Source organism: Micropterus salmoides, unplaced genomic scaffold (assembly GCF_014851395.1).
Source record: "Micropterus salmoides isolate LMB-PRFRI ecotype aquatic unplaced genomic scaffold, ASM1485139v1 Ms_hic_scaffold_18, whole genome shotgun sequence".
NCBI lineage: Eukaryota > Metazoa > Chordata > Actinopteri > Centrarchiformes > Centrarchidae > Micropterus > Micropterus salmoides.
In genome coordinates, this window is record NW_024040928.1 from 26,479,243 (window position 1) to 26,491,481 (window position 12,239).

General features: G+C 41.1%; 1 protein-coding gene across 1 annotated transcript; it reads right to left on the reverse strand.

Annotated features, from left to right (window-relative positions):
- Positions 1-733: 733 nt before the first annotated feature.
- Positions 734-11,587, reverse strand: ndufaf7 (NADH:ubiquinone oxidoreductase complex assembly factor 7). The gene is made up of 10 exons (XM_038726549.1): positions 11,135-11,587; positions 10,611-10,771; positions 10,031-10,111; positions 9,736-9,846; positions 9,161-9,374; positions 8,553-8,611; positions 7,746-7,859; positions 5,091-5,234; positions 2,356-2,529; positions 734-1,255 (listed from the first exon to the last, which is right to left on the reverse strand). The coding sequence occupies exons 1-10, from the start codon at positions 11,202-11,204 to the stop codon at positions 1,034-1,036; spliced, it is 1,350 nt and encodes a 449-aa protein (XP_038582477.1). The 5' UTR covers positions 11,205-11,587; the 3' UTR covers positions 734-1,033.
- Between the last annotated feature and the right edge of the window lie 652 nt (positions 11,588-12,239).

Here is a 12,239-nt window from a genome sequence, read left to right on the forward strand (position 1 = left end):
TAAAGTTTGATAGATTTGGTTCCACTGTGTCTAATCCCAAACTAAAGTCAGATTTGAAGACAAAACCCAAAGCGTCACTAAAACATCTGATTTTGTCTGGCGGCGGTTTAGAGGCGAGAAACCTTTTAAACCTCTTCAGTTGTTGCCGTTTAATAAAATCCTCTAATTTCTTCCAAATGTATGAGTCAGACTCATCAAACCTGGTCAGGAAAAAAAAAAACACACAGCCCCTCCTGAATCAGAGGAAACGCTGATAACGATCCGCAGCAGGATGTTTGGAAACGATCATTTAATTACCAATCCTGAACATGATCGCCTCACTCCGCCGCTCCTCTGAGGGACGGCTGCTTGTTTTGGCAGAGGCGACCCCCCCCCATGTGTAACAGAATCTTTTAATTGCTACCGGAGGAGCGGCGGACTCGTTGTGAATGGCTGCTGCACAACTGTGAGCTCAGCTAACCGCTTCAAGATGTGGACGAAGGCAGACGGCCCGAGCGACGGCGTAGCAGGGAGGAAAGAGATCCTCCTGCAGCGGGATGACCTCTGACCTTAAGTGGTGTCACCGTTTACTCTGCGTATCAGCTGTCGGTGCGCTCTGAATTTTAAAGACCGGGACATCTGTTCAAAATAACGAAACATGGCTTTAAAATAGTAGAAGTTGATAAGATTGTTTGGATGTGAAAAATTTACTTTGTTGGACAACCTTGTATATCATCAGTTCCATATCAAAAAATAAATGTTAAACCAACACAAATGTTTTATTTTCTTGTGATTTTGCATCAAATGCCTTTTACAACTGTTAGTTCACTTCATGTTGGACATTATTTCTGGTAAAGTACAGCAGATTTCTTCTTTTTCTCTAAATTAGAGACGTGCACTCGGTCTGCGTTTTTTTTAATGTCAGCAGCGTCCCATGACCGCGATCTCCTGAAATATCCTGCATCCAAGCTCGAAAAACCTCTCTAGAAAAGTTCCGATCATTTCCAGACTTCTCTGACGTGTGGATGAAAGCCTCCGGGCCGTTAAAAATCCCTCAGGAGAAGCTGAGCTCGGTGAATCCGGCCACAGGCAGCGGCGCCGGGTTCTTCTTCTCCAGCTTCAGCCCCTCTGGTTTCTTGGGTTTGGCCAGCCGACTGTGGTGCAGCAGGCCGAAGAAGTGGAAGCGCTCGCCCATCTTGGCGGGGTTGGTCAGCATGTCGTAGCTGCCGATCAGCTGCTTCCTGGTGGACTCGTCGCTGCAGTTCCTCAGCAGAACCTGCAGAGAACCACAGGGGAGTTAAAACCTCTGAAGGTTTCTGTTCCTGAACGCCTGGGAGGGTTCGTTTCTCAGTGAATTTGAGGACCGCCTACAAATCTCTGGACGTGTTTCTGGTTTCCAGTTTACTCTGGTATGGAGTAAATGAGTCATTAAACCTCCACTATTCAGTATTTCTAATATCAACAATGAATCACGTGACTGTTTAAGGTCAAAGGTTTTGCTTTATACTTTTTAGCTCACAGTTTCGGTATGTTGTTAGTTTGATGAAACTACTGGACACCAACAGTCAAAATTAGTGACCAGCTGGGGAAGAAAGTGGAACATTTAGCAGCTGAAAGAAAAAAAAAAGAGGGAAATTTGTCATTACATTCATCAGGTGCACAGACACGTGGCTCCAACTGAATGAATGTTGCTCTGTGTGTCTGCCGGATATATAAATAGGCAGCTATTTGCAAACCAACAGGATCAACAAGATCATAACGTAATTTATATATCAGATATATCAGTGTTTTCGGCTCCATGTGGCCAAAAAATTAATTAATGCAACTTTAAATATGCACAAGATCATGAGGTAATTTGAGTTTTGTCTCAAACCCCACACCATTATTGTGTGTATTACCAAAGGTTATTATTACTGGAGAAACTGGTGCATTTCAGAGCTACATCGATTGTTTTGAGCCAGTATTTCTTTCTTTCTTTCTTCGTTTGTCGTCGTCTGTCTGTCTAATAAATGTTAGCACAGAAAGGCCAAATACGTTCCTGGGTAGAAAAAGGTTTGTCCACCATAGAACAATGAAGTTCATTTTACTGTAAAATGTCCACGTGCCGTTCTTTCATAACTGAATTTAATGGATCCTCAAAAATGTTTATCTCTGCTGGAATATATTTATTAGACTGTTTTAAAACTCTAAATTTCAAATACCAGAATCAGCCTCAAAAATCCACTTGTAGAACATTTGATTCAATTAGATGAAACTTAGTGATAGAAAATATGACTATCACATGGCTCATCGTCATCGCCATTATAGCTCTGTTATCAGTGATGAAAACCAGCTGAGCTACTGCTTCTGAAAAGGCAGTCAGACCGTCAGACTCGCCTGCATTCGGGAGTCGATGCCCATGTTTTTCAGGAACGTCCTCTGAGAGACGGGTCCCAGGCAAGCCACGCCCCCTCCAGCCATCCTCCGCAGGTAGCTGAAGTCCACGTCAGCGGTGAGGTCTGCTGAGCCGGGGGAGGACAGGACGTCATGGAGCTCATGACCTTTAAAACCCTGATGAATTAAAAAGCAAACAAACCAGGCTTGAACCTCGGATGTTTTCACTTTCTCTCTCTCTGGGTTTCGAACTGAAATGTTTCCCATCAGTCAGTCAGTTCTCTGAGCCAAGAAACCCTCGCATGCAGTCGTAATATGTGATTAAAGCACCATCACATAACTGCAGTGAGTAAAATGAGCATTATATGTTCACAGAGTTACATTTAGCCTCAAGAATGCTGCAGAAAATGCAGCTTTACGGGGCATCTCACTTATTTTTGATAAGAGGCCTGCTGATAAAATGTAATTTATCGAAATTCAGAACCGATACAGAATTAGTTAAATTTATTTAAATTGAGAAAATAAAAATGTGAGAGGCCGAAGAGGAGCCGAGCCCATCGACTCCGGTTTCCTCTCCGTCTGCAGCAGATTGGCTTCACTGCTTCCTACATCTGTTTCCTTCAACTGTAACTGAAGAGAGGGCCGGACAAAATGTTCTAACTGTCCAAAAACGCCCCGACTTTATTAAGGTCTGTGTCTCAAATTGGTCCTCACAAAGACAACACAACTAGAAGAGCACAAAGGTTATAGTATACACAAAGTAAAATTATAGGCTAAGAATTACATTTAAAAAAAATCCTTGCTTGCCTCCTCCTTACATCCTCCTAAAAAGGGAAGTTCAAATTTGTTATATTTACATGCTGTGTTTGAATTACTCATGAACCGTAAAGTGAGGGAAGTTGTGCAGTTACACATTAACAAGTTAAATATACTATAAGACTACAGCCAGCTAAGCTAAGCTACAAGGTTAGCTTAGCTTAGCACACAGCAGCAGCCCGGAAACCAGCAGAGACTCCAGGAAGTCAAGAAACAGTCTGGTACATAACCTCCTCATAAAACAGCATTATTTTTACATTTTGCACAGATTCAACACATAAACCTTGTTAATTACAAAGCTTTAGAGGTGCTGGTAGCAGGACTTTCCAGTCTTTATGCTAAGCTAAGATATTCGGCTAATCAGAGATGTTGAAGAGACAGAGTAAAATATCTGATGGTTGACAAATCTATACATGTTTCTCAAACGTGCTGTCAGTGTTATCAGCATTTCTTAGTCATCGTGATGAGTTTAGAGAAGAGCGAAGAAATTATATTTACAGTCTGATATAAACTCAGTGTCCTCTTTATTAGGCACACCTATCCAGTCTAATACAATCCAATAAAGTCAGCTTTTATGATTCCTTTAATCTGTTGTTTTTTTGCTGTCCTTGAGGAGTTAATTAAGTTATATGTTTCAGCATTAAGGTTATTAGTGGTGTTGTACTGGAGTGGTGATGGCACAATGGCACAATGGACAAGATGCTTGCCTTTGATGTGAGAGACCCGCGTTCAATCCCCTGAGCAAGACACTTAACCCCTCGTTGCTCCAGAGGCGTGCGACCTCTGACAGCCATTGTAAGTCGCTTTGGATAAAAGCGTTGGCTTAATGAATAAATGTACTGGACTGCATTCAGTAGGGCTGCAACTAATGATTGTTTTCATTGTTGATTAATCTGTGATAATCTTCTCGATTAATCAATTAGTTGTTTGGTTTATAAAATAACGTTTCTAATATTCTCCTCCCTCATGTATGTAAATAGGAACTACAGCATTTTAGAAACTCAATATGATAAATATAATGTATAATCTCTCAAAATCCCATAATCCACCTTTAACTATGACCTCAATAATCAGGCATGTGATTGGCAAAGGGCAAAAAAGCAGGAAAATATACTGAGACCACCCGACACCCTGATTAATCTGGCGGCGGCTCTAATATGGAAGGTAAAGCAGGACCCATGACAATAAGTTATTTAATGGATGTGTTGCAGTGGGAATCAAAGACAATGGTCTAATTTACTGCGCCATCGCAACCTCTCTATAATAATTATTATTTTGTATTCATTTTTACCAAACTTCAACAGCTAATGTGCAACAACATGAAATAATTGAGTCTATGACTAAATAATGTAACTACTAACTTTCAAATGAGTTCAGTTGAAGTTAATAGATGATTTTTAATGGATAAGAGACAGCAGCAAAGGTTGTTGCCTGTTTAAGACCTGGTGGCCGGACTGTTAAAGAAACTCAAACAGCTGATCAGTCTCTATCTGTTGGAAAAAGTTTGACATTTCAACTCTGGCAGCGGGCGTGTGCGTGAGACGAGAGCAAACAGTCACACATAAGCCGGAGCGCTTGTTTGCCTGTCTGTTGATGAGGAGCGCAGAGCGACCCGCCTGAAAAGGCTTATACAGCCTAATTCGTTGAGTGTAAACGAACATCCTTCATACTTTACACACGTCAACCTAGATCCTTCCATTTCACTAGACCAGGTCCTGTACCCCCCCCCCCCCCTTCTTTTTTTTTTTTTTTTTTTTATTACAGATCTGCATGAGTCAAGTGCATCAAATTTTCAGGCTTTAATCACAACCCCTGGATAATACATTGAGAGCTTTGTGGAGACAGATGTTAGGAGCAGGCTGTTTTACTGGACCAGGTGTTCCTAATAAAGTGGCCGCTGAGTGTGAAAGTGTCCGTCTTACTCTGAACGTGTCGGTCTTTGTTCCATCGTGGCCGTAGTCTGCGATCAGTGCTGCGCCGCCGTCCTCCACGATCCGCCGGGCCAGCTGCTGGACGACGACTCCGCCCTCTGCACACACCTCCACGTGATCCCGCCTCTCACCTGCCTGACACACACAGCCGCGCACGTTTGTCTTTCTATACTTGTGAGGACCCTCGCTGAAATAATAAAGTAAAAGTAGCAGTACCACAGTTTGAAAATGTGCTGCATTTAAAGTATCAGCGCTGAAATATACTTGAAAGTACCAAAGTTTCCATATGCAGAAATGCTCATTTCAGAAAAATTATAATAATGATGCATCAGTGTGTTAACATCACTAATGTTGCAGCTAACATCAGCAAAGTAACTAAAAAATAAAGTTTGTAGATAAATATAGTGGAGTATAAAGTACAGTATTTCCCTCTGAGGTGTAGCAGAGTAGATGCGTGACGTTGCACAAAATGAAAATACCCAATTAAAGTACAAGTACTCAAAAGTGTACCTGAGTACAGTACTTCCACCACTCCCTAAAGCTAATTCTAATCTTAACCTCCAAAACAGTCCTTAATATTAGTACTCAATGCAGAAACATCCTCATTAAGATGGTTTAAAACTGAAACTCATCCTCACAAAGACAGCAGTCCAAAGCAATTCAGACTGCTGATGAAACAAAAACAAGACATTTAAAGACAGTCAAGAACTTCTGATTCTGTTTCACCATTATCAAAAATGAAAACAATCATTAGCTGGAGCCTTAAATCATAATTTATATCCCTGTAAGTAAAAACCAGATTGATTGAAATGCTATAAAAAGTGTTGTAATTTACTCTCTAGCCTTTTAAATAAAATAAATAAGAGGTCCTTGCTCTCAAACAGCTTCTGGAAACGCTGAGAGCTTTGCCTGCTGTGTGTTTTACTCATCCTCCACCTAAACAGAACCAGACATGCTTGGTGCATCATCACCAACAGCTGCTTTTCTGAGTGAACTCTTCACTCGTTTATAGTTTCCAGGTCACACACTAACGCCTCTCTGGATCTAGAAACCAGCTGAAACAGCCCATTGCTTCAATCTGAAAACAAAGACGACCTCTATGTGAAACGAATCCTTCCTTTCTTCAAACCTACTACCTAAAGTTTCATGGTTTGTGTTTGGTTTGATGATGTGGAGGGCTGAGCCTTCAAACTAGATTTAAGAGCAGGTTCTTCATCCCAACAGACTGATAATGATGATGATGGTGGTGATGAAGTCAGGCCCCTGGCAGGGTGTTCAAAGCGTCTGCAGTGAGCCAGAGAGGCCAAATGAAACAGACTGCGAACGTATAGCCGGTATATAAATGTGGTCAATAAAAAACCAGATGGAGGCTATAAAACAAACCTCTAAGAGTAAATCGGAGGAGTTCGTTTCCACAGCGTTTAAAAGATTAAAGACGTTCTTCATTCTTTGCTTTAAAGTTAAAATTGTCCAGCTCTTATAAGTGTTCTAGATAAACCTCTTCTGCTTTAAAAAGTCTTGACATTTGTATTTCTAGTTGAGCGAGTGCACCTTCTCCTCACATTTGAAGCTCCCGTTTTCAAGGACATTAGTTTATTATTTTTCACACGACACTGTGGAAAACAGATTCAACAGAGTACGAATGGTCTGAATACGGAGCAAGAAATAAAGCTTCCTCTTTCACATTTTTATTTTACAAAATGTAAAATTTTAGGGTTCTGAAACTGTTCATCAACTAATCAATTGGTCAACAGACAAAAATAAAAATAAAAAGCAAAATACTTTCTGGTTCCAGCTGCTCCAAATGTGAGGATTTGCCGCTTCTTCTGTTTTATGGTTTTAGATTAAATATCTTCAGGTTTTTAGACTGTCTGTCAGACAAAACAAGTGATCTGAGTTCGCAGGGCCTGAAAACCTTCTTCTCAACGGTCCAAAGCTCGTGTGCTAGTGGTGGAAACACTCCCGCTGTAGTCCGAGCTCCCAGTCCGGGTAGACTCAGCTCACAGGACTGCTAACTGAGCTAGCTGGCTAATGGCAGAGCCTGCAGTTAGCGGCAGTGCCGTGGATACATTTTAATTCTTCATACATCTTTAAACATCCATGAAAAATCCATGAGCAGTGCGCACCAGTAAGTGACTTCCGTGGCACAAGAGAAAAGGTCCGTGTCAACACAGCTGTGACTAACTGACCAATGAAAACTTGTTAGTCCACTATAGTTTGTTGCTAGAAGATGCTGTTGTTCAGATTGAAGGTTCATTTCTTGACCTCTGAAACCACAAACATCACCACAAGGTCCATTTAGCAGCTTTTCCTTGAGCTTTCCAGCACAGAAAGTTTGGGCTTTCTCTTCTAGGTTAACATTAAAGAAAATGTGATTCAAGTTTATTCTTGACCTCGGAAACAAGACGAGAAACCTTAAACCTGATCAGATAAAGTCCATGACAACTGAGCAACTCCATCTGCTGAGAAAGACTTGACCGATGCGCTCAAAAGCTCCAGACCAGCTACTAATGGACCTTGTGGTGACGCTGCTCACTTGTATTTCTATACTAACTAAAAGATGAATTCAATTTCTCAGTCAGTCTCCATCAACAGACCTCCCCCACCTCCAGGTGAGTCACGTGACCGAGCCGCTCAGGTACTGACCTGTACGAGCGTGGATGAGGCCAGAGTGGGAGACGGCGCCACGACAAACCTCAGCTGGTCCCCCTTCTCCGGGTCGATATCCACCATCACTTCCCTCCATCCTTTCTGCGTCCTCTACCGGAAACAAACAAACCCAAACTCAGACAGGCCGCCGTGTGCAACACACCTGAGGTTTCTTTGTGTGACGGCGCTGCAGGTTTCAACACCACCCCAGAACACAACAGAAAAATGTGGGAAAAGGCACGAGAGCAGTTCCCGGGATTATTCCTCTGTCCGAAGGGGTTTACTTTTTAAACAAATGAGTTTAAAAACGGCACAGGCAAGAAAAACATCTACAGCTACCTGTTCATCAGAGGCTTTAAAAATAACTGAACTTTGTTTTATGTGTGACAAACAAGCTGTAAAAATATTACTTTAAATTATTAAACATTTAAATTATTATTTAAGAGTCACAACGTGGAGACAGAAACTTTAGTGTGAAAATACTCCAGTAAGATCTGCTAAAAAGCCACGGTCTAGAAATTCACACTGAAACTACAAATGCAGCTGCAGCCTTTGATCACTGGGTTGATAGTGTCCATCATTTTCATACTTCTTTAGATATCATTACCATGTGAGGCGTTTGGCTTTGTTATGTCACTCTGATGCCATCTGGTGGGAGTATGATATATTATAATATAACATAAAGACACTGTGGTCGACAGCAATGCGGCCACTACGACTGAGATCAATATTTTTCAACAGTAATAAAAAGAGCTATAATCACACAAGAGATGTACACACACACACACAGTCTTTAAATATTACCTGAAATTTGTGGATCGGCAGAGCGTCAAAGAACTCGTGAGCAAGAAAGATGCTGAATCCTGTGAGAAGAAGAGATAAGCTGACTGTGAGATAATTATGCAAATGATGTGAAGAAAAAGGAAATAAACAGCAGCGAAACATCTGTCAAGACACCCTGAGGAAAGCAAGTGTGCTATACATGCGTTTTATAACGTTCTAGCTCATATTTATTAAATAATTGTTGCTATAAATCATCCACTTGACTGAAATTAGATTTTTTTTATGCCACAAACTGCCCATAGATTATGGCCTTTTTAAAATTAAAACTTTAATTTAATAATATGACATGTTGATTTAATTCTAACGAATGCTGATTGGTTCAAAAAAGGGTTCCCAGCAATGTTTTCTTCATCTCTTTTGTCTTATTATTTACCATGATTATTTTCACTACTGGCTGCGGTGCTAATAGCAGTAAGACCAGTATTAATCATAGTAGTTGCATTAACAGTTACAACAGTTGTATTAGTAGTCAGTTTGTTTGTTATTTATTGCCAGTCAAATTAAATCAAGTCAAAAATCATCCCAGTGTCCAGCAGCTTTCACCCAGACCTGTTTCTGCTTTGGTCTACCTGTGGGGACGTCGTCTAGGCGTCGGTACCAGGACACGGGCAGCCCGGCTGCAGTTTCCCCGCGGCGGTAAACCGGCTCATCCTCGGCGTCTGCCTCCTGGCTGCGGTTCCCGGTCAGATTCTGGGCCTGGAGACGACTCAGCGCCGGACTCACCTCGACCAGGTGGAGCGACACCGAGGCCTCGCTGAGCACGGACCGCAACTGACTCAACACCTGTAGAGAGAAAGGAAAAATACAAAAAAGAAAGTAATATTATTACTTCATTATACTAGAAATGACAACATTTAATTTACAGATTACAGCATTATGATGCGAGTGCGCTCGTAATGACAGTGACAATGATAATTGACGGATTAATCGACAATGAAAATAAGTGTTAGTTGCAGCCCTGCTGGTCAGGGGCTCCAACATGAACCCTCTTCGGCAGACGCGTCAGGACCACGCCGGACACTGCACCCAAACTGAGTGAAGCGCTCTCCCAGATGCAGCCCTCAGTGACTTTATTCCCCAGCTTAGATGCCCAACCCTTCTGATCAGTATGAAGTTCTGCTGCTGAGATAAATAAAGTTCGTACTCGGAGGACGTCTGCGGCCAACGATCCTTTTCCAGGTCCGAGCTCGACCAGCTGCAGCTGTTTGGGTCCACCTGCTCCCATCCACTCGCTGATGATCCACACACCGAGCAGCTGGAGGACACAGAGAACATGTTCAAACACTTAAAACCAAACCAACAGCGTGAGGAACAGGTCAAAGGTGCCGTTTCCTCTTGGAGAACAATCTAAGCTGAATCGGCGGTAGATGTGGTGGGTTGACTGGATCAATAACGTAAAATAAATCTCCTGTGATGCACTGAGGAACATGAGAGCTCACCTCTCCGAAGATCTGACTGATTTCTGGTGATGTGATGAAATCTCCGTCAGGTCCCAGCATGTTGTTCCTCACATAATAACCCTGGAAGAGAAAACAAATTAGTCACTCACTCAAGTTATTGATGTAACTGATTTCATAGGTAACATTTTAACTGTGTCTCTAAGTCATAGTAACAGCTTTGGCCACACTAACTGAGCTTTAATGCTCACTAACTGAGCATTATGACTCGTGTTACAAAGTGATGCAGATGCATCACAGTGATGCAGGCTGGACTACAGTCGAGCTGTTCAGAGCAATGTTTTCTGTGAGAAATGGGAACTCTCTTTGAGGTGGACTTTTTCACTCTGCAAACCTATTACATGCACAAAATATTGAAATATAACTCAATACAGGAGAGGGGAAAAGCCAAAAAGCAGAATATGAGCTCTTTCATTGTGAAGTGCCAATGAAAGTTTGCTGTCTATGTCGCCCTCCAGTGGCCAAACACAATAATGGCAGAGGAAAACAACGTATTTATATTAATGTTACTTATTTAGATTTATTATTTAGTCTGTTATTTACTTTACATTTTTAAAATTACCGTCACAGGGTTGGTGAGCACCTCTCGCATGTACTCTGCCACCGGAATCGGACCTGTGGCTTTTATTTTGGAGGTCAGGTGTCGCAGCATGGAGGGTCCAGGTTTTTCCTCACCTGCTGGAGGGCTGCAGAAGAGTCTGGTCTGAGCTGCCCGCCATCGCACTGTCAAACACAAACATGAAGAACAACATTTTAAAGTTTTTCCCTGAATTAAATGTCAAGTCATTTAAATGTTGTAAAGTGTAAGAGGTGTCTCGGGCCATAACCCCAATGAATTTCAAGAATTTGTTGGGTTTACAAACTAGCTACATAATTAAATCAACTCAGAAAAGAACCAAAAACACGACAGGCAATACATGTGAAATACAAAACATTAAATTATGTGAAAAATACCTCCAATATCCCAGAAAATATGCAACACGAGATTTAAATTTCACAGCAACGGTGTTTTATAATATCTGGGCAGGGCTGTTATTGTACAAGTGTGATAATCAGAAGTATTGATCAGATCGTCGCTGCACTCACCTGCTGCAGGTGGATGAATGAAGACTCTGCTGATCAACAGCTGTGTTTTAACGCCAAAACAAGCCCTCATTCTGCTTAATGATGATCTAAATATAACTAGGACGAGCTCCTAATGTTTGGTTTGGTAGCATTATTTGACAAAACTAGTGCAAGTTAATTAAAATATAACTTTTAACTTTAACCACATGGACCAACTCTCTGCCCTCTGACAGGACAGAGGCTAGCCAGTTAGCATTAGCCACCTTAGCTACAAGGACTTTAACGGTCAAACACGAACGGAACCGCAGAAGGAAACAATGTTTTAGTTTCGGGTACAAACGATAAAAATATACATATGTTCATTTGTGTCTGTCTGTCGTTTACAATCGCTTAAAGCTACAAAGTATATGCGTAACAGCTATATGCTAACGCTAACAGAGAGCTAGAGAGAGATAAGCGTTAAGTCAACCGCAATTAAAGGTATAACATCCGGCTAACCTTTCACAATAAAACACCTATTGTTGGGCAAGTAAAAACCAAAATAAAGTTTTTAAAATGAATTTTAAAACAGTCAATCTAAAACCTTGTGTGCATTTCATTTATTCCTTAATTACTTAATTCCTTAATCTGTGGGTTAATGGATAAATGAGCCAAAATAGTAAATTACAGTAATCTGACACTATATAAACAATTTTATGTTCATAGAATTTCCTTTATATTTGTTTCAGATTGCATGTGGTTAAATAATATTAATATATTAAATACTCCTCAAATACTTGAACACAATTTCCCCAAACTTTCAACTACGAGAGATGCTCTGTAGCATTTTAGCATTTACTGTTTTATTTTGAAAGACAATTTTCATGTATTTCCTTCATCCTCGTGTGATCCAGAGCCCTTTCTAGCTTGACACAGGAACGAGTCTGATTGGACGATCGGGAGCAGGCCAAGCACGTGACATCAACAGAGGAAGTGTTTTTTTGTTTTTTTTACATAAAACATTAAACAAAACATAAGTAACGTTTCATGTAAGTTTCTTATTCACATTGTATTTGTTTATTTATTAAAAATGTAACATACGGAAAATTACGTTTCGGTTTTTTCAAGCACGGAAACGTTGACGTGA

Coding starts and splice junctions, on each gene's coding strand:
- ndufaf7 (XM_038726549.1), bottom strand. CDS start 11,204: ATGAGGGCTTGTTTTGGCGTTAAAACACAGCTGTTGATCAGCAGAGTC. Junction 9,847..10,030: donor TCAGTCAGATCTTCGGAGAG/GTGAGCTCTCAT, acceptor TGTGTCCTCCAG/CTGCTCGGTGTGTGGATCAT. Junction 9,375..9,735: donor TGGCCGCAGACGTCCTCCGA/GTACGAACTTTA, acceptor TTCTCTCTACAG/GTGTTGAGTCAGTTGCGGTC.